Raw genomic sequence first — 23118 nt, 5'->3', positions numbered from 1 at the left:
GCGCTACACTAACATGGGAGGACTTTTAGGGGTTCAGTGGTTTTCTCAATGACACTTTGACACATTCACAGAAGGAGCTGGGGATTGAACCACCGAACCCTAGGATTGATAGCCAACACTCACTACAACCTGACTGACCACCTCAGTAATGAAAAGTGGATTTAGGAGTGAAAAATGTCTGCACAAACACATTTTTCACTTTAAAATGGATGAAAGGACAAGAACAAGATGAGCGAAGGTAACGGGAAGGGAAAAAAATATTTATTGCATAGTTTCAGTTGAAAATTCTGCACACAAAGTGTGTTTTTTCTGTATTTATCAGTACTTTGCAAACCCGAGCAGCAGAGGGACAAGAAAGAAAGCAGACCTGCAGGACTTTGTCCCTCAAGGGACACTGATTTCTCCCCACGAGTCCCAGGGAAGAAGAAAGACCAGTCTAAATGGCCATCAGACCTGAGACACATTCCAGGAAGCAGGATTACGTATTTACCCTTGACACAATGGAAATATGGCTCTATTTCAATGTGTCAGACTTCAAATAAGATGAGTAAATGTCTTTTTTATTCACCAAACCAAATCAAACGGGCATATTTATATACTGTAGACAGTTGTATGAAAAAGTTTGTGAAAATGAAATACGTAGTTGATTTTTGAAGTGAAAAGAAGTAAATCAACCACCTGCAGCAAACAGACATTTAAAATGATTCTTTCTTCAAGTGTGAATGCACTATTACTTTTTATTTCATGAACCTAAAAAAACAAGATAAAACATTAATTGTGGCATGTTTAAAGTTTGGGCACACTTCTGTCTGAGAACTTCATTAGGCCTTATTTGAGTCATTAGGACTTGTAAGGCAGGTGAAGAATTATCATTAGGAATTCTAAGCTGAAGATAAATTCTCTGATCCTTTAAACCTTGTGGCCATGGGTCAAAAAGATATCAAAGCGCTTTCAGTCTGAAACTTCCACTGTCTGAAAAGTCATTAAGAAATGGCAGTTAAGCGGAACTGTGGAAGTCAAGACAAGATCTTGAGGACCATGAAAATTTTCAGATAAAACTACAGGTCTGCTGGGCAGAGAAGCAAAGCCAAACCACCATATGACTGCAGAGGAGCTGCAGGAAGGTTTAGCTGACACAGGAGTGGTAGTGCACCGTTCAGGGTCAAGATGGAAGAATCATCAGAAGGAAACTTTACCTGCCACCTCATTACAAAAGTCAATGTTTGAAGTCTGCAAAGCAATATCTGGATAAGACAGAGTCATTTCCAAAATGAAACAAGTGCTGTGGACAGATGAAGTTAAAATTGAGCTCAGTGGCCACAATCACCAATGGTGCATTTTGAGAAAAAAAAGGAGCAGGATTTGATAAAGAGAACACCTTGCCCAAGCATTGGGGTGAAAAAATTCTGCTCTGGCAGTGTTGCAGCCAGTGGCACAGGAAATACTGCGCAGATAGAGGGGAGAAATATCAGGGGTACCAACACAGGGAGCTCCAGCAACCTAGGTGCGGCAAGAACAGTCAAAAAGACTGGTAGTATAACAAAATAAAGCCCATTTAGGATTGATGTTTTGGTCAGTCAAATAAACAAGTTATAGTCACAACCACTGGCCAAAACAGAATGTTATTTTGGTATGAATATTCATGACTTGAATAACTGATCTTTCTTTTAGCACAGTCATCAGGCAAACATTTCAACTCATGCACTAAAAAAATCAAACCTAATCAATCTAAATCATGCTACTAGAAGATTATTCTTTTTTGGTCACTCCATGAACTTTCCTCTAGCACCTCTAACATCGTCAGCATTGTCAAACACAAAGCCACAATCCACACCAACATGTGAGAATAGCATCTTTTCACAAAGAATAAAGAGCAGGCAGCATACACTACTGTAGCTCCAATTGAGGACCCCAAGGTCTGGACCACAGTAATTTTTTACTGCTGTGAGTGACCCAGGATATTTGAATAGATAGCATCAGTGGCAGTGAGTAGAACATCAGAAATCCATGTATTTCTTAAACAGGATAAACAGCAATTCAGCTCTATTAATTAGTAGTCATGGTAACCAACTGCAATGAAAAGAATCATGTAAAATGTGTGAGGATTTAAATCTGACTCTGGCTACAGAGTAGCATATATGAGTAGGGCAGATATGAAGTGAGTCGTTGAGCAGTAGAACAGAGTTTACTAACTCTTTCTCTAATAGTTTGAGACTAGTACATTGCTTGTTAGTTATTCAAATAAAAATAAAAAAATGAAAAATAATGAGAAACTAATTGTATGTTTCAAGCAACATGGTGATAACATCTCTGTTTCTTGTATATGTAATTTTTTCAAAATTATACTGTATGTTAACCTTAATATATTTTATCACAATTTACTGTTATATGTAATTACAGCACACACATATAATGGAGTCTCCAGATTGTCAGTATCAAACTAATGTTTATGGCGTATTGTTTTGCATTTCTGAAAGGATACATCATGTTCCTGTTACAAAGCTCACACCTGGAACACACATCATTCCTTAAAGTCACATCAAAGTCTTATCAGTCATGTCTGAAACACAGTTGATCAACATGTAGTCACCCCGTCAACACTATAAGACACAATGAAAGACATTAAGGGAGAAGACAGAGGCAAAGTTTTGGCTGACTCACCCTTCCCTCTGTTTTGGCAGGCCTGCCATGGCGGGTGAACACCTGTGCTGGGTCTTTATGATAAACCTTCAGACAGGAGTGGGATGTGATGTTTCTGGAAGCAAACACAGCACACACAGTGACAGTTTAATGTGTGTGTGAAGTCATACAAAGGGACACATTTTTATATTCAGAATCAGCATTCACATGTGTGCAAATGATTAATTAGGATTTAGATTTATTTTCAGTTCATGCATGTTGAAAACAGTGATTGATCAGAATGATCAGATCAGTACTTTAAAAAGGCACAGACTAATCCGTCTGGTAAGTCTGTTCCCATCATATGGCTATGCATCATGGAATAATGTAACAAAAGGCTCATTCTAAATACATATATTCATTAGTGCTGTAAGTTTTCATTACGACGGATGTTTTACATTGTTTATAATTGGTCATTTTTGTCTATGATGATGAATATTTTGCTGGCTCTTTGCTCAATATACAGTAGATGATGTTTTGATCCCTGCTAGATCTTCATCATATAATTTGTCTGTGTTAAAATACTTCTGAATTGGAGCGAGTGACACTACTTTATCAGCAGATGAGTGTTGCTGAACCTGCCTGTAAATAATACTTCCAAAACTGCGGAGATTAAATAAACCCCGTCTCCTGGATATTACATTGATCCTGTACACTACTAATTTGCAAGAGTAAATATGTTTTGAGAGGTACGTAATGCCCTAGAATTACTTTTTTTTTTACTAACATAATCAGGAAATGTTTGTAATGAACATACAGAATATGTCTGAAAAATGTTTATTGAGAATGTTTTGAATCTGTCTTTTACAATCGCCAATTCATGGTGACCAGAGCGTGATTAAGGTGTTTTATGGTTCTGTTCAAGAACTTGCAGCACTTCGAGAAGCAGAGGGGAGGCTGGTGGTCTTGGTTTAATATAGAAAAAGTCAAGAGGACGGGCAGCTGTGGGTCAGCAAGTAGCCTGTTCGTTAATCGCAGGGTTGGTGGTTCAATCCCCACCTGTCCACATGTCAAAGTGTCTTTGAACAAGACACTAAACCCCAAATGCTCCCGATGGTTAGGCCAGTGCATGGGTGCAATCGGTGTATGAATATGTGTGTGTGTGTGTGTGTTTCTGTGTGTATAAGTGTGAATGAGAGGCTAATTGTAATGTACTTTGGATGGAAGTGCTCCCAGTCCATCCAGTCAATTTACTTTTTTAACATTTCATTAAAACCACCATCTCTCGCTCACATTAACCAACTGCTTTTGTTGCCTAAACCTTACCTCCTATATGGGAGTTTGGATATGAACCCCAGACTGTGGTGTGAGAGTCCTGTGCTTCATATGCTCAGCCTCGACGGCAATTACCTCCGTATGAGTTGCATGTGATACAAAAGTATAGTGCTTTTCTATTGAAAAAAAGTGCTGCCAGAGAACATAATCCAGGCAGAAATTACATTTTGTTGACACTGTAATAGACAAAACGAATTTAGAGTATACAAACATAATTTCTAAGAGACAGGTTCGTCTAAACAAGCAAAGCCAGGCCAGGACAGTAGGTGGTTACTGAAAATTCTCCAAGTTCCCCCTGAACTGCCCACTGTGCTTTCTGCACTTACTTTAGTTTGTCAAAACTCAAGTAACATCTGTGTAGCATTTCCAAAGTTAAGGAAGCCTTGGATTCTAAACATGTTAAAACTGATGTGGCGATGTGTGTGAATACACACCTGCTTCTACATTTCTCTTAACCTGCTGACTGACAGCAGTCTAAAGTGAGAGAGGACAGAAAAAATACATGGTGTTATTATTCACTTCAGTATTTATCCACTATTCTCTTTTGGGTTTTTTTCTTGTTATTTACCTAATTTCTGTTTCATACTTAAGTCAATCATTATTGCATTTATACTATAATTTTTAAATCGGATTCTTGGTTGGTTTGTGTTATTTGCATTTGTTTAACATTTTTCTATGATTCACTCTACAGTTAATATTTGGTTGATTTTTTTTTAATCAATAAAGTGTTCAAAACCGAGTTACGAAGTGCTTTACAATATAAACAGAGCACAGTATAAAAACACTGAAAGAATAAAACTAAATAAAAGACGATTTTTAAAGTTGAGTTTTTAAAAGCGATTCAAGCAATAATGTCCTTCTAAATTCCATGAGCCCTGACAGAAAAGGCTCTTTCACCTTGTGTTTGAGTGTACATGTTGAAATAACAAGGAGACTGGCATATGAGGACGTCCAGGAGTGACAGGGGAACATAAGGCACTAAAAGATCAGACAATTAAGTTGTGGTGAGGCCCCTCAGAGCCTTAAAAGTAATCAGTTAGCTTTAGTAATCAGTCCAGTAACTGCGACCCTGCAATAACATTTTTGCACTGTCTGGACCTATGATCAGCATTTCTGTCTTTTTTTTAACATCTTTTTAAACATCTACATTAGTAAATTTAATTGTATTTCTAAACATTTTGAATTGAACACGATTTAATCAATAACTTATTTATTTACAACCTGTTTACAATCCTTATTTCAATCTGAACAATAAACATCAAATGTGATATTCTCAAAACATCCAAATAGTTGGATATCATGATGACTTGAGAACTTTTTTCTTGGTACAATACATTTTAGGCCACAGAAATAATATTCATCACATCAAGAATAGAACATTTTCCCAGCAATCGTTTTGCACAGCTTGACTATTTATAGGATATTTCTCTTGCATTAAAATAGCTACAATTCTAATTACAATTGTTTAATAGGCTGATAAGCCAAATTATTTTGCTTTTGCACATTCTCCTCTGAAGCTTGTTCTCTCATATGTTCACCCTCTGCTTCCACTGGTCTCAAATCCTCCATTGGGAGATGCACTATCTTGGCTATGCAAATGTTGTGCAGCAAAGCTGCTGCACACATGATGGCACATGCCCTCTCTGGCTCCACACTGATTTCACTTTGCAAGTGGTGGAATCTAAAAAAAAAAGGCATTAGTATGCCCATATGCCATAGCTATCCATTATCCCATAACATTACTCTCTAATAACGAATACTAGTTTAAGTGTGGGCTAAAATAAACAGGGGGTGGATAGTTTTCATATTTAACCTAAACATAAGCCACACACCTGCACTTGAGTAATCCTATGCAGCGCTCAATGATCGACCTCATCTTTGAGTGCCCATAGTTACTACTACTCCATCCAGGCTACCATGACAGGTGTCATCAGCCACTTCTTTAAAGGGTAGGGCACTGTAGCTAAGCATTATGCCAGGAAATGGGAGAGCAGGCAGGGATGGTCGTTACACACTGCGGCTGTCCAAAAACCTCATACAAATAAGTTAGAAGAGAGCCTAAGCATATGATAGCCTGCAGTAGTAGGCCACAACAGTTTTAAATTTTTTTCATATGTTGTCATGTATGACAAGACCCAAGATGAACACTGTAAGCAGACTACTTGATTACTATAAGAATGTGTCTGTCCCAAGCTGTATTGTATATTCCTATCAACATGATCACATGAGTCACTTTAGAGATTTATTTTAACATGGATTTTCCCCCCAAAAAAAGACAACGGACCGAATACATTTGTCAGCCAGCACTTAAAATTCAAACCCGACACTGACCGCTTTTAAGGAGAATTAAATTACTGACAGTCTTCAGCCTTAGACAAATCATAAAACCTTTATTAGTATTACACCATTTTTAGTATCATGTTCTGACATCACACCTGCCAACACAACTCTTCACTATTACCATTACTGGGGATCCATTGATAAACTGCTTTTTAGTTTCTAATGCTAGTTAATGTTACTAGCGTACCATTTCTCCGCAAAATTATATGTTTTTCCCAACTCTAACCATGCACAAGAAATTCATACAAAACGTGTATGTATATAATTTTATGTTCTCAATCTTCTGTGTTACAATAATCTAGGAGGCACACATGTCAGTGAACTTTAGTACATCGGTTGAACTGCTAATTACTACATCAAAAGGCCCCCACCTGATGTCCTGCAGGTCATAGTAGATGTTGCGGCTGGCGTCTTTGACGTAGATGGCCATGTTGGGAGAATGCAGCATATTCATGGTGAGCTGATGAGGGAAGGCGGTGACAAACAGAGCCCGCAGAGTGTCCTGACTGCTGATCCTAGCCGGCATCCTGACTTGCTTTGTCTCCTCCCCATACTGCAGGTACAACACACCTGATACAACACACACAGGCAGGGAGGATTTTAATCTCTTCAGATGGGACTGTACAGTGTGATAATACTGACACATCCATCAATCTGAATAACAACATCTGACATAAGACAGCTAGACTACATGTGTCCAACCCCTGGGTCACTGTTAGACACTATTACAGTTAATACACTGTTCAAATCCTGCACCTTATATACAAAATACATCACACTAACTACGCAGGTGATTGACGTGTGATTGACGTGTGATCACGTGTGATACTCTTACTTTCAGTGTGGTTGGTGACAATCTTTTACAGGTGGCTTTGACCATACACTGGTATTTGAAGAAGTTTTAAGGGTCTTATTATATTCCAATTTTTATCCTACTGATTACCATCTGTAGCAAACTGTCACTATCCAGTAAGTGACACCTTAATGCATCATAATGCAACTGCTGGCCTGTCAGTGAGCTTAAAGTACAGCACAACAAACTAAAGCCTTGAAAATTACTACAGAGGTGAAACAACACCTCTCTGCAGTGGAAGCTACACAAAGATGAGATTTATGTAAGGCTCTGATAGTTGCATTTTTTTTCATTTGTTCTTTAACGGTCTTGCAACTATGAACACCGGTGTTCAGAGATACTGCAGCTGATCAGATCTGCTTTCAGCTTCAGAACCAGAGTTATGCCGAGAGCTTGGTGAGGTCACGAAACGTCAAAGAAATCTAAAAGTGTAATAGAAGTAACAGGAGAGTCAGGAAAAGCCAATGGAACTGTGTGTACACACACACTCATAGTCCTGAGGAGTAGCTGCCACTGTACAACTGTGACTGGACTGAATGTTTCTGTATTCTGTATCCAACAAAGTGAGACATCTTCTCTCTAGCTGATCGCATCAGGTATCGGGGCCAAAAAAATCTTGTCTTCAGAGCTCCCTCATCGGTCTATTGTCAACATGCTCATGCATGCGCATGCGTGTGTGTGCGTGTTTGTGTGAGTCTACCTACCAAGTGGCCTCTCTCTTGTCTGACCACTCAAGCGGCCCACAGGAAGACTTGCTCTGGCTTTACAGCCCCTTGAAAAGGGAACTGTGGGGGCCAACACCTCTCCATTGGACATGGTCTCTGAAAGTACAGGGTCCTGCTGCTCCACTAAACCCAGCACACCTGCACCTAGGGAGCTTTCAGCAGCCTGGAGATTCCTCACCTGGATGGAATCAAAAAGAAGAAAAGACCAGACTGAATTGAACTGAGAATGACTGTAGTTTTTCAGGGAGAATGGTGGCAATTGTGGAAAGTTAGAACAAGACAGTGAGTTTGAATGATGATGAGACAGCTTGTAACTTCCAGAGTTGGTCTTTTCAGAAAAGCAATATGTAGTTGTTACAAGGAGACGAGTAATTTCACAGCTGCTTCCTCCACTGCTTTCAGTCATCAGAAGAACTTGATGGATTTCAGTCTTTATTTCTAGGTACTAGTCACAGCACTCACATTTGTAATATCCACAGTGCTCGCCAACATTGTCAGTAAGCATTCTATTTCATATCGGCGTATGGCTCAGAAAGCAGTGTTGCACCAGCAAACTGGTATTTTCCACTGAGGTTATTTTCTCTACTATGCCATTCTGGTATTTTGTTGGCTCCTCATCTGCCTAATGGGAGAAGAGGCAGGGAAGAGGGTGTTGTCTAGCCAATCCAGCAGCACACTGCAATCCTGGTGCCAAGAATGAGTGCATTTTGTGTGGCCCACCATACAAAACACACTCAGAGCAGGTCGCCAGTTCAGTGCACCTGTGTTCTGTAATATTTTTGTCACTTTATTTGGTTCGATTATACCCAAATAATCCTCCCTAAAATAACACAAACCCCTTTATTCATGTTTGTTTCGCCTTGCCCCTTTTATTTTACATTTTTCAACTAGCTGATAAGTGAACAAGCAGACAAAAAAAAAAATTGTTCCAATCATAGCATTAATGCCAGCCAGATAGAAAAAAGACGAATGAGTGATTCTTACCAGCTCTGTATTTACAACAGTTAATAGGCAGTCTGTACTGACAACCTTTCCTTTACTGTGGTGAGTCTCCTTACAGCTGTCTGAAGGCAGCAGGTGCCTGTTCAATCTGCAGTCACTAACTGGAGTGTGTTGTCACTGTCAATAGACACAATTAGGCACACCAGATCTGCTATTAAACTTTGTGCAACAAGTACCACACTATTACAAAATAACCACAAAAACCTCTGTACTTATTTGCACATCAAACTTTGATTAATTATTCTACAGTTTCTACTGAAACTCCATAGGCATGTTTGAGCTTGACACATTGAAAACAGTTCACACAGTCTCATGAAAAATCTTAGGTCAAGAAAAACTTCTCTCTCCGCTAATAACCTCCTTGGAACATTTGTTCCTTTCTCCTCCTCCACTGTCTCAATCCAAAACACCAGATAACTGGGGCAACAGCTACATGTTTCATCTGCTTTTCAAGGGTGGTATTTGACTGTAGATGGTTATGGATCATTGTGATGACTAATACAGTTGGGCACTATTACGCTCAGAAGACATGATGACCATAAGATCTTCAGTCAAAAAATGTTAATTCAAATTAAAAACAAGAGACATCATTTGATTTTGACAGGATGTTTGAGCTGCTGTATTTGTAAGTAAAGATCTGCAGTTTCCAGTTCAAGTTTCTTCTGAGAAAATGCTCCACAAGATTCCCAAACTATCATTGCAACATAACGGGGAGAGCCCTTTGCTTAAAGGTGATGAAAGTAGTGAATGTGATTGGCCATGATTGTCACAACCTCCAACAGCCCACCTATAATGTATGATAATGTATTTTTTCTGATCCCACCCTGTAACCACGTGAGCTTCAGGTGCATCCAATGCGCCTAGCCACAAAAATACCAAAAGTGGCGTTTGCACACCCATGATTTACCGGGCAGGGCGCATTTCACTGCGATCTGCACCGTGAAACCGGATTCATGAAAATCAAGCCCTATGTCTGTAGCTGACTGTCTGACAAAACAAAACAAAACAACAAGCTTTTGTACACCATTCTGCTCTACATTTGTCTGAGAGTGTACTGATGAATCTAGCAAGGGCTTGCTGCTGATCCAGTGTTGAAAATGCTCCATCACCTCACACTGTACACTTTAGCTTACATCCCCTCAGCTGCTTTATATGACCCGGCAGTCTTCACTGCTCTATATGGCCAGGGGGGTGTGTTTCCCCTTGTCGACAGCCAGGCAGTAGGCAAAGGTGGGGGCTTACATTTGGTGTGCTGACTCCTGGCATTGTAGACTAGTTCTAGGGATGTGGAACCTTACCTCTCTTGTGGGGAAGGAACCAGAGTTAGTGTGGGAGGTGGAGCGATACCAACTAGATATAGCCGGATTGACCTATGTGCATAGCACTGGGTCTAGAATCAAACTCCTGGGGAGAGGATGCCTTCTTAGAATGTCTGAATGAGGCACTGGAAAGGATACTGCCTAGGGATTCTGTAGTTCCGCTGGGGAACCTCAATTCTTATGTGAACCACCATGGAGAAACCTGGAACGGGGTGGATAGGAGGAATGGCCTGCCTCATCTGAACCTGAACCTGGGGATATCGTTGAGGGGTGGAAAGAGCATTTTGAGCAACTCCTAAACCTGACCAAAATGAGTTTTAAGACTTGGGGGAAGCCATATCCCTGACAGCGATCTCTGATGTAGTTAAGAAGCTTTTCGGTGGCAATACGCCAGGTGTGGATGAGATTCGCCCTGAGGGGCTGAAGGCTCTGGACATTGTTTGGCTGTCTTGACTGATGCGCTTCTTCAATGTCACACAGAGGTCGGGCACAGTCCCTGTGCACTGGAAGATCAGAGTTGTGGTTCCCATTTTTAAAAAGGGGGACCGGATGTGCTCCAATTATCATCCAATTATCCACCACACTGCTCAGCCTCCCTGGGAAAGCTTATGCCAGGGTGCTGGAAAGCACACTTTGTCTGATTGTCAAACCTCAGATTCTGGAGGAGCAATGCAGATTTTGTCTTGGCCATGGAACAGTGGATACCTTCCTCCAGTGGAGCTCTTTACTCTTACATGATTACTCAAGGGGTCATGGGATTTTGCCCATGCTGTCTACACGTGTTTTGTGGACTTGGAGAAGGCTTAGAACCATGTTTCCTGGGGTCATGTGGGGGGTGCTGTTGGTTTGTGGGGTACCAGGGGACATTGCTACGAGCCATCCAGTCCTTATATAACCGGATAGAGAGCTATTTCCGTATCCTCAGCAGGAAGTCAAACAGCTCGGTTTCCGGTTACAGTTGTGTTTTAGATTTAATTTTAAAGAGATAACAACAATCTACACTCAGTAACCCATAATCACAAAGTGAATACCACTTAGATGCAGGGTATTCCCTGGACACCATTCAGGCTCACATTCACACCTATGGGCAAGTTAGGGTCGTCAATTAACCTAACCTGCATGTCTTTGTACTGTGGGAGGAAGCAGAAGTACCCATAGACAACCCATGCAAGCACGAGAAGAACTCCACACAAAAAAGGCCTCAGCTGGCCGGCAAGTTTGAACCAATGCACGACCATGCCACCCTTGAGTGAAAACATGATTTTAGAAATTTTTGCAAATTTATTAAAAATCGAAAAATTAAATATTTTATTTACAAACATATACATACTCTTTGCTGTGGCACTCTGAATTGAGGTTAGGTGCTTCCTGTTTACTTTAAGTATCCCTGAGATGTGTCTAGAACTTGATTGGATTCTACCTGTGGCAAATTTAATTGAATGGACATAGTTTAAGAAGGCACACACCAGTTGATATAAGGTCTCACAATTCATAGCTCATGTCGAGACAAAATCCAGGCCATAATTCCAAGAAACTCTCTGTAGACCTCTGTGATAAAATTGTGGTGAGGCATCAATTAGGGGAAGGGTATAAAACAATTTCTAAAGCTTTGAGTCTTCCCAGGAACACAGTGGTCTCAATAATTTTGAGTAACTGAGTCAGTAAACTGAGTAACTGGGCAAGAACAGTCTTGGTCAGGGAGGTGACCAACAACCCAACGGTAACTCTAAAAGAGTTTCTTAAGTCCTCTGCAGAGATGGGAGAACCTATCGGAAGGAAGACAAACTCAGCAGCACTCCACCAATCAGGCCTTCGCATTTAAAGGACTCAGAGGTTATGAGGGAATAAGATTCTCTGGTCTGATAAGACAAAAACTTAACCCTTAATGCAGAACTCCAAGCACTATGTCTGGTGAACTTCAGGCACTGCTCATCATCTGGTTAATATCATCCTTATGGTGAAGCATGGTGGTGGGTGCTTCTCAGTGGCAGGGACAGGGGGACTGGTCAGAACTGAGGGAAGGATGAATGCAGCCAAAATACAGATGCCCTTCAATGAAATCTGCTCCAGAGTCCATGTGACTTGATACTGCGACGATCGTTCACCTTTCAGCATGACAATTACCCAAAGTATAAAGCCAAGATAACACTGGAGTGGCTTTAGGATAGTCTCTGACTTTCCTTGAGTGGTCGAGCCAAAGCCCAGACTTACACCCCATAGTACATCTGTGGAGAGACCTGAATATGGCGGTTCAAAGACACTTGACATCCAATCTGATGGAGTTTGAGAGAATGTGCCTGTAAGAAGAGGATAAACTGCCCAAATCCAGATGTGCAAAGCTTGTAGAGACTTACCCAAGAGATTAGAAGCTGTACTTTCTGCCAAAGGGGCTTCTATGAAATACTGTATTAATGTTCTGAATACTTAGCACTGTATCAAAACCAGCGCAGACAGTCACACTTGAGATTCTGAAAAACAAGCAAAATTAGCTAGCCAACAAATAAACATTCACTTGGAAAAAGTGCACTGCTAACATCAGTTTGCAGGCTAGATAGCTACTTAGCTGCTCATCTGCAGCACATTAAACAGCATGCAAATGCAGTTGCAAGTGTCACTTGGGTCTGGTTAGATGCTGCTGTGCTCCTTACCCTTTAGAGTCACTTCTAACAACACACTGTCCATGACAGGTAGCTACAGCACAAGTTTCTTTACTTTGTCTCTCATTCCCTATGGTCTAACACCGGCACTGTCAGGCTGCCAGCTGTTGTCATTCAAACACCAACACAGAAACACCCCTCAAACTATTGTCAGTTAAAAACAGATAATGACACACCATCCAGGCAGCTGAGAAAAAAAGGGGAATTTCTGATATTTCCCCAAAGATATTTTTTAATAACAAAAACTAACAATACATTTGAAAATTTGACAACATACATTTTACATTATATTTAACCTATCTGATCATGTGTTACCAGATCTCAGCTATTAACTTGTATGTGAGTACAGTGTTATGATATGATAAGACAAAAATACAAAAACATGAGTCAAGTTGAAATAATCAGTATCAGAAAAACTAGCATGTTTAGAGATGGCAGAGTTTAAATAAAATACTAGTGAAACTTTTGTGACACGAAGTCACAAAAGAACAAAACAACACAGGCCTCTTGACTGACTTAGGAAACAAGCTAAAGAGTTGGAAAAATAAGAATACAAGCGGGAGCAACTGCAACCAGCTGCATGCACACTTGGCATTGTTCTTAGAGGGTAAGAATTGGCTTAGGCATGAAGCGGTAATAGTTAAGGTTAGGGTGGAATGCTTTATATCAAAGAGAGTCTTCACAAGTACAGCCTACCATGTGATGCTGTCCTGTAAGCAAATGCTGTCATCAATGCAGATCCTGAACTGATGTTTGCAACCTGATTTGTGAACATACACACACAAACACACAAAAAGAGACTCTCTCATACGCACACACATACAGAGAAACTGAGTCACTATAGAGTAATGACAAGATAAGGTGCTAAATAATGCCCTATGACTCTGCAACACACCAGGATACACCCTCATCTGTCTGTGTCTGCTCTCACCATCATCACATGCGAGCAAGTCTACATATTCAGAGGGTTCTGGTTAATCATATTATAATTGGAAAATCTTTTGCACCGGGACATATTCAGTGACACGAATCTACTGTGCGCGCACTCACGAAACACTTTATTAGGCACACCATACTAACACTGGGTACAGCCTCCCTTTGTTCTGAAAACTGCCTCAGCTCTTTGTGGCATGGATTCCTCAAGATGTTGGTAACATTGTTTTGAGATTCTGGTCATTCTAAGTTGCGTTTCTGCTCACCACAGTTGTAAAGAGTGGTTACTGAGTTACTGTAGACTTTATGTCAGCTCCATACAGTCTCGCCATTGTCGTCTGACCTCTCTCATCAACAAGGCATCTTCGTCTTCAGAACTGCTACTCACTGGACATTTTTTTTTTTTTTGGGCACCATTCTGAGTAAAATCTAGAGACTGTTGTGTGTGAAAATCACAGGAGATCAGCAGTTTCAAAATACTCAAACCAGCCCGTCAGATCACATTTTTTTCCCCTTTTTGATGTTTGATGTGAACATTAACTGAAGCTCCTGACCTGTAACTGCGTGATTTTATGCAATGCACTGCTGCCACGATTGGCTGATTGGATAATTGCATTAATAAGCAGGTGCACAGGTGTTCCTAATTCAGTGCTTGGTGACTAATGATTGACATGATTAAAGAATGTACCTGTAGGTCTACATGAGAAACTGACAGAAGACAGTGGTGACCCACAGGGTTCAACAATACTGACTGCCTAATAAAATTGTTCTGGTTTGTTTTACGATGCTGAGGGCTGGGCGATATATATTGAATGAATAAGATTAACTGAAAGTTTTGTTTGTATGACGTGTACATTTCTCCATTATGAAAATGGCGTTATTACAATGTGAACAAAAAGGTTGTTTTTAGTCAACAAGTAACATAAATGATAGCTGGTACATTAGCTGTGTTGAGTCGCAACAGTCCTGTAAACTCGACACGACCAGTTACACTATATAAACACCTGCTGCAGTTTACAGGTCAGTAATGGTGTCTCCTGACTCCAGTTGCTCTAGCTACTCGTTATCTCATTGTGAATTTAACAGTCACATCTATGAGACGGACTAAAAAAAAAAAAGATGCACACTGATCTGAGCTCTGTTTGTGTTTGTTGACAAGGTAAAATCTGATTATTAAAGGTGAAGCCACTGGATTGGGCTGAGCAACGTGAGGATTCTTTTTTATTCAGACAGTCCTTGCTACGTTGCCAGGTTGTTAGCGCCATCTAGCAGCCATCTGCACAGTGAACGTAAATTAGCATGAAGCATAAAAGTTTATCATTTATTCACTTTACATGTGTTTCTGTATGCTTTTTTGACTGTATTGCTCTAAAAATACTGTATGCTCACTGCTCTGCGCATTCCTGGAGCCCCCAGGACTGATGTCCTAGTGATTTTTTGTTTGTGATCTCTTACCATAAAGGGTGACGGTGATATTGACCTTGACACTTTCTAGGGCCCGGCAGTTTTCAATTTGATGATTATCTTATATAAGCAACAAAGGACCAATCGTGTGAATTTATTTTTATTTTTTTTTGCGAGAATACTATACTGTAAAATGGTGAAATCAACTTCTCCTCTGGGAGGTATATCCTTCTGACTTCTGACTCCTGTATGCAATAACTGTATGCTAACTTTTGCGCAAAAAGTCACTTGGTTTGTCGCTGGTGATTTAGTGAAGAGAAGTTACTAAAATTGGGGTGAAAAGTCGATAAATCTAGCGACAAAGACGCTAAGTTGGCAACAATGCCTGTAATCGCCCGTGCATGACATAATAGAAACTGTTCTTGCCAATTTATTTTGAAAGAGAAACAGCCAATGGGGAACCTCCAACATATGGCTGGCCAACCAATGGTGTAACATCAGCATTAAGTCATATGGCATTCGGCTGACCAATGGTGTAACTTTATCATGCACTCACTTAGTCAGTCAGTCAGTCAGCCAATCACTTGGTCAGTCACGGACATTCACGATACAGGACTGACCCCGCTGTTGCGGTCGAGCCAAAAAGGAGAGAGGCCAGTACAGAAGCAATGTCGTATTTCTTCCCGGTATCAGTGAAGAGTCTCACTGCTGTATTTTGAACTGGCTGCAGTCGAACTCATGGGAGTCAGTCAGTCATCCCCTTAAGAGAGTTGTAAAAGTCAAGACATGAAGTAATGAAAGCATGTAAGACTCTCTAAATCTCCTAATGAAAGAAATTGTTTAATTGTTGCTATTGACCTAATGTGGAAGAAGCTACTACTGACAACAGAATTTATTTGTTTGTCAAATACAAAGCAAAAAATTATTCTTAGATTTCTGGCATTTCTACAGACATTTGAGGAGTGTTGGCGAAACCATCTGGGAATACCTCAGGGCCAATAATAAGGATCTCTGTCTTACTCTCATCTAGCTGAAAAAAAATTTCTGGTCATTCAGCACTTTACATCTTCAAGACAACTTAAAAGAGACTGCAGTGGTAAGGGATGTTGTATTTTCTAAAAATAGACCCCAGTGGGATCATATACAATGTGAGTAGTATAGGGCCTACAACAGAGCCTTGTGGCAGACAACAGGAGACAGTAGCAGAGGAGAATGAGAAATTCATCATTTTAACTGACACTGATCTATGTTGCAAATATGATGTAAACCAGTCAACAGCCTTGTGTTGAATGCCTACAACATGTTTGAGACACTCCAAGGGTATGAGATGGTCAACTGTATCATAAGCAGCAGAAAGTTCCACCAAGATTAAATGGCGTTTAGCAATATTTTATACTTAGAAAAAATGGTCATAAATGATGCTTTGAAGACGGGTATTTTTCCAGTCTCATTCAGAACAAAGTACTTGACCGTCAGATCCCTTGTTTTGTGTTTTGCTGGATTATCCACTTTAGATCTTCGACGTTTAACTGGCATCACATCCATGTAAGACAACAGAGTGGTATCATGTTTTATTATATCTCATTTTACCTCAGTTAATTCCTCAGATGCCTGACAAACTGAGTTGTGTTTACAACTCACCTCTGCGTTATATTGTGCTTTTTTCACTACGCTACATGATTGCTGGACAGAGTTGCAGCCATGTTGCATCACCTCACCTGATTCGTTTTACAAATTTATTGGGTTGCATTCAAGAGCAACACTTGAGTTTGATGTTTCCAGCTGTGAAACATGCATAAAAATACATAAAGACACCTCGACTGAGCTAACGTTAATAACTAACATGGTTTGTTATTAATGAGAAGGACACCCGACTCTATTGCCCCTCTAAAAAAGAAATTAATAAAACAAAGGAGGCTAGCTCCACGGTTTAACTCCCCAACCTGCATATTGCAGCAAACTATGCGAAAACTTGAAGGGATATGGTGTTCTACCAAACTGGAAGAATCTCGCTTAGCCTGGCACAATAGTCTTAAAACGTATAGGAAGGCCCTCTGTAATGCAAGAGCAGCCTATTACTCATCTTAAATAGAGGAAAAGAAAAGCTGACAGAGAGTCAAAGCTCCATTGATCCATGTATTTTATAGCTCCCAGTAGTGATGATTTCTTGAGCTTCCTCAATGATAAAATTCTAACTATTAGAGACAAAATTCACCACCTCCTGCCCTGAACCGGCACCGATTTATCTTCAAACACAGGAACACTAGAAACAGCTGTAAAACCTGATATATACTTACAGTTTTTCTCCCATCGACCGTCGCCAACTAACTTCAACAATGTCTTCATCTAAACCATCAACCTTTCTCTTAGACCCCATTCTAACTAGCCTGCTTGAGGAAGTTTTAACCATAGTTAGCACTTTTTTACTAGATGTAATCAATGTCTTTATTAACAGGCTATGTATCGCAGTTAAAAACAGCTGTAATTAAACCTATTCTTAAAAAGTATACCCTCGATCCAGATGTTTTAGCCAACTATAGACCCATATCTAACCTTCCTTTTTTCTCCAAGATCCTTGAGAAAGCTGTCGCCAACCAGTTGTGTGACTTTTTACATAATAATTGTTTATTTGAGGATTTTCAGTCAGGATTTAGAGTGCATCACAGCACAGAGACAGCAATGGTGAAAGTAACAAATGGCCTAATTGTATCGGAAAAAGGACTTGTCTCTGTACTTGTCTTGTTAGACCTTAGTGCTGCATTTGATACCACTGACCATCATATCCCATTACAGACACTGGAACATTTAATCGGTAAGGAACTGCTCTAAGCTGGTTTAAGCCCCATTTATCAGATCGATTTCAGTTTTTGCACTTTAATCTTTAAATACTACCAGCTGATCGAGAATGCTGCAGCGCGATTACTGACAGGTACTAGGAAAAGAGATCATATTTCTCCTGTGTTAGCATCTCTGCATTGGCTCCGTGTAAAATCCAGAATAGAATTCAAAATCCTCCTCCACACCTTATTATTAGAAAGATGTTTTTTCTTCATAAAAACGGGCTGATTGTTTCCAGCATTTTTTTCACAATGCTGAGGAGAAGAGAGCTGTCTGAGAGCATCAGAAATGCTATTATCAAAAAACATAACAATTCCAAAGACTACAAGGCAATCAGCAAAGATCTTGAAATCCATGTATCAACATTTCGCAATGTTATCAAGAAGTTTCTCTGTCATAAAACTGTTAAGACACTTCCAGGGCATCTAAAGAGCTTCAGGCTTACCTGGAGCCATCTGGGGTGGTGGTTTCAGCCCATACCATACGCAGCACACTAGTAGGGCACCATTGGCGAAAGCCAAGAAGAACACCCTTATTGAAAGAAATGCACAGAAAGGTAAAACTATTTTTTGCAAAAACTTTCATAGATAAGCCACACTCTTTTTGGCATAATGTTCTATGGACAGATGAAACCAAAGTAGAGCTTTCTCGGAATGCAGTGCTTCAGTTTGTAGATAGGCGACAAAATGAAGCCCATAAGGAAAAGACCACCCTACCTACAGTAAAACATGGTGGAGGTTCTATCAGGCTGTGGGGCTGATTTTCTGCCTCTGGTACTGGAAGCATTGAATGTATCAAAGGAATAATGAAATCAGAAGATTACATAGGCATTTTAGAGAGAAATGTGTTGTCTGTTGTCTGACCCAGTGTCAGAAAACTAGGTTTGAGACGAAGGTCTTGGGTCTTTCAGCAGGACAACGACAAAAAGCGCACATCCAGCAGCACAAAAGAATGGTTTAAAAGGAAAAGATGGACTGTTTTAAACTGGCCAGCAATGAGTCCTGACCTAAATCCCATTGAAAACCTTTGGAGAGAGCTGAAATCTGCCATTGCAAAAAGGACTCCAGCATAGCAAGGGAAGAGTGGCAGAAACTACCAGCAGACAGGTGCAAGAAGCTTCTACATGGCTACAAGAAACATTTAGAGGCTGCCATTGTTGCCAGTGGTTCTGCAAACAAATATTAGTGAAGGGTGCCAATAATTGTGTCTGGGGTACATTTTTAGTTTGTATTTTTTATTTATTTATTAAGATATTCTGAGTTATGTACTTGAAATTCAGTTTAAGTTTGGGCACCTGAAATGATTTGAGCTGTCTTATAACTTTTACCAAGGTCTCAGACCTTAATTAGCTTGTTAGGGTTACAGCTTGTTTACAATCATCCTTAGCTTTAATTTCAAAGCTTTATAAATAATCTAACTCCCCAAACCTTGACCCAACAATCAGCAGCCATGGACTTCTCTAAACAGCTGCCTAGCACAAATTAAAATAACTCATGCCCACAAAACCTCAAAATCCACAATGGACTACCTCAAGAGGCGCAAGCTGAAGGTTCTGCAGTCATCTGACCTAAACAGCTTTGAAAATCTATGGATAAACCTCAGAAGAGCAGTGCATGCATGCGGCCCGAGAATCTCACAGAACTAGAAGCCTTCTACAAAGAGAATTGGGTGAAAATCCCTAAAACAAGAACACAATGACTCTTAGCTGGCTACAAAAAGCGTTTACAAGCTGTGTAAAAAAGTAATATTGCTTAAAATATTAAAGATGTGTGTCATCTTTAACTTAATGCCTTTTAGAAAACAGGTCATCGTCTAATCGCTGAGCTATTCAGTGTAACAGAAATTTTGACGAGGGGTGGCCAACAGTGTATTTTATCATTATTAGCGTATGAATTCTTGAGTTTTTTTGAAAATGTGTTTTGTGAGGTCACAGTGACCTTGACCTTTGACAACCAAATTTGAAGAAATTCCCTCAAGGCATTCCTGAGACATTACTTTCACGAGAATGGGAGGGATCGATAGAAAACCAGACAACCTGAAAACATAATGCCTCCAGCCATGGCTGTCGCCGGTGCAGGGACATAAAAATAAGTAAACAAAATTAACAAAATAAGATAATTAACAAAATATGTCAAATCAATACAAAGAGTAAAATAAATTCTAATTAAGTAAATTAAATAAATAAACAGACTCAACAGTTAGAAACACATTATTGCACGTAGGAAATATGGTTATTGCATGGTACTGATATTGCAGATGAGTGAATTTGTCAGTTTTGGTCTGAGTGGTCTATTGGGAACACTGCTGATTGCAAAGTCTGAAAGCAGCAGAAAGGAAGTACCTGCAGTGTCTCTACTTCACACATTGCGGGTGAAGCAGCTTGTCACTGAAGTATCTGTCCAGTGCTGTCAGAGAGTCCTGCATGGGGTGGCACAAGTTCTCTTTCAGGTATGATAGCTTAGCCATCATCTTCCTTTCTCCCACCACCTCCATTGATACAGGGGGCATCCCTGAACAGATCTGGCCTTCTTAACCAGTGTATTAATTTTCTTCCTGTCGGCAGTCGAGATGCTGCTGCCCCAGCAAACCACAAAGACCTGAGTCTCCTGAGCAGGTAGTGTCTGCTCTGGCCTATTTTATATAGCACATTTACAGTTACAGACCAGTCCAGTTTATTATTTACAGTTAGATCCATAAGTATTTGAACAGTGACACAATTTTCATAATTTTGCTTCAGTACACCACCACAATGGATGGAGATATCTCACTAACCGTTTAGCCATTGCAGCCATTTTTATAAATACTCTGTCGTGGGAACTCTCAATATGCGATCCAAAGAGGTGTCGAAGCAAATGAAGGAGGCCATCATTAGGCTGAAAAAAATCAGACAGATGGCAGAAACTTTGGGAGTTGCCGAAACAACAATTTGGTATATTCTTAAAATGACAGAATGCACTGGCAAGCTCAGCAACAGCAAAAGTCCTGGAAGACCGTGGAAGACAACTAAAGTGGATGATCAAAGAATTCTTTCCTTGGTGAAGAAAAACCCCCTTTACAATATCTAGCCAGGTCAAGAAAAGTCTCAAAGGAGGTAGGTGTGTCATTGACAAAGTCTACAATCGAGAGACACCTTCATGAATGTAAATACAGAGGGTTTACCACAAGGTGCAAACCACTGGTAACACTCAAGAACAGAAACGCCAGATTAGACTTTGTCAGAAAACGTCTAAAAAAGCCTGCCCAGTTCTGGAACAAGATTCTTTTGACAGATGAAACCAAGATTAGTTTGTACCAGAATGATGTGGAGAGAAAAGTATGGAGAAGGAATGGAATGGCTCATAATCCAAAGCATTTCACATGATCTGTCAAACATGATGGAGGAAATGTTATGGCATGGGCATGTATGGCTGCCAATGGAACTGGGTCACTGATGTTTATTTATGATGTCACTGCTGATAGAAATAGCGGGATAAATTCTGAAGTGTATAGGGCTATACTCTCTGCTCAGATTCAAGCAAACAATGCAAAACTGATAGGAAACAGTACAGATGGATAATGACCCAAAAACATTCTGCAAAAGCAACCATTGAGCTTGAAATGGAATGTTCTACAATCGCCAAGTAAGACACCTGACCTCAACCCTGTTGAGCATGCTTTTGACCCACTGAAGACAAAACTGAAAGTAGGAAGACCCAAAAACAATCAGCAACTGAAGGTGGCTGCAGTAAAGGCCTGGTAAAGCATCTCAAGGGAAGAAACCCAGCATCGGTTGATGCCCATGTGTTCCAGACTTCAGGTTGTCACTGACTGTGGAGGATTTTCTTTTAGGTATTAAAATAATCCTTATATTCATAATTATGTTGATTTGTCCAATTACTTTTGAGCCTCTGAAAATGGACTATGTATTAAAATGGCTGTAATTCCTAAAAACGGTTCCTGCAGTATTGTTGTTATACCCGCTTGAATTAAAGCTGAAAGTCTACACTTCAATCACATCTTGATAGTTTTGTTTCAAATCCACTGCGGTGAACAGAGGCTAAATTATGAGAATTATTTACACTGTCCAAATACTTATGGACCAATTGTAGATGAACACCCAGGTACTTGTAAGATTTCATCATCTCAAATGGAGGCGGTTCCGCTGGCACCTATACACAAAACCCAGGATAAGTTCGCCATATTCCCTGATGATTGTGGAGTCTTCAGAGAACTTTTGCAAGTGGCGTTGGTGAAGTTGTGCATGAAGTCTGCAGTGTACAGGGTGAAGAGGAAGGGAGCCAGGCCTGTTCCTGTCGTGCCCCCTATGTTGCATACAACCATGTGACACAGTCCTGTATACTCACATGCTGTGGTTGGTTGGTGAGGTAGTCCATGATACATGCTGTGAAGTGGTGTACCCTCCTACTTGTCTCTCAGAAGCGTGGGCTGTATGGTATTGAAGGCACTGGTGAAATCAAAAAAACATGATTCACACAGTGCTCCCAGCCTTTTCTAGGGGAGAAAGGGATCTATGTAGGAGGTAGATGACAGTGTCATCCACCCCAATGCCAGGTTGATAAGCGAACTTAATTGGGCCCACCCCCTGGAGATGGATAAGGACTAGCTAAATTTATTAAAAATCAAAAATGGAAATCCCTCATTCACAAAAATATTCAGGACCCAAATTCAGTACTTTGTAGGAGCCCCTTTGCAGCAATTACAGCTTGATGTCTTCTTGGGTAAGTCTCTACAAGCTTTGCACAGCTGGAAATGGGCGGTTGATCCTCTCAAGCTCTGTCAGACTGGATGGGAAGCGTGTCTGATCTGCCATCTTCAGGCCTCCCCACAGATGTTCTATTGTGTTGAAGTCTGGGCTTTGGCTGGGCAACTCAAGGACAGTCAGAGACTGGATAAACATTGCCCAAGTCTCAGGTCACATGAATCTGGAGCAGGTTTTCTTCAAGGACCTTTTTGTATTTAGCTGCATTCATTCTTCCATCAGTACTAACCAGTCTCCCTGTCACTGCCACTAAGAAGCACCCCCATAGCATGATGCTGCCACAACCATGCTTCACTGTAGGGATGGTATTAGCCAGGTGATGAGCAGTGAATGG

General features: G+C 40.4%; 1 protein-coding gene across 1 annotated transcript in view; it reads right to left on the bottom strand.

The window, feature by feature from the left end:
• LOC120798896 (sickle tail protein-like) overlaps nt 1-23118 on the bottom strand; it is a 48079-nt gene that overhangs the window by 21984 nt on the left and 2977 nt on the right. The window contains exons 2-4 of the mRNA XM_040143691.1: nt 7852-8050; nt 6666-6864; nt 2662-2755 (exon numbers count right to left, since the gene is read on the bottom strand). Of these exons, the coding sequence (XP_039999625.1) occupies nt 2662-2755; nt 6666-6864; nt 7852-7963 (405 nt within the window). The 5' untranslated portion in view covers nt 7964-8050. The remainder of the gene's footprint in view (nt 1-2661; nt 2756-6665; nt 6865-7851; nt 8051-23118) is intronic.

This window comes from Xiphias gladius, chromosome 14, assembly GCF_016859285.1.
Source record: "Xiphias gladius isolate SHS-SW01 ecotype Sanya breed wild chromosome 14, ASM1685928v1, whole genome shotgun sequence".
In the NCBI taxonomy this organism is placed as follows: Eukaryota; Metazoa; Chordata; class Actinopteri; order Istiophoriformes; family Xiphiidae; genus Xiphias; species Xiphias gladius.
Note: the sequence above shows the minus strand (reverse complement) of the source record. Positions and strands in the feature narration are given on the sequence as shown.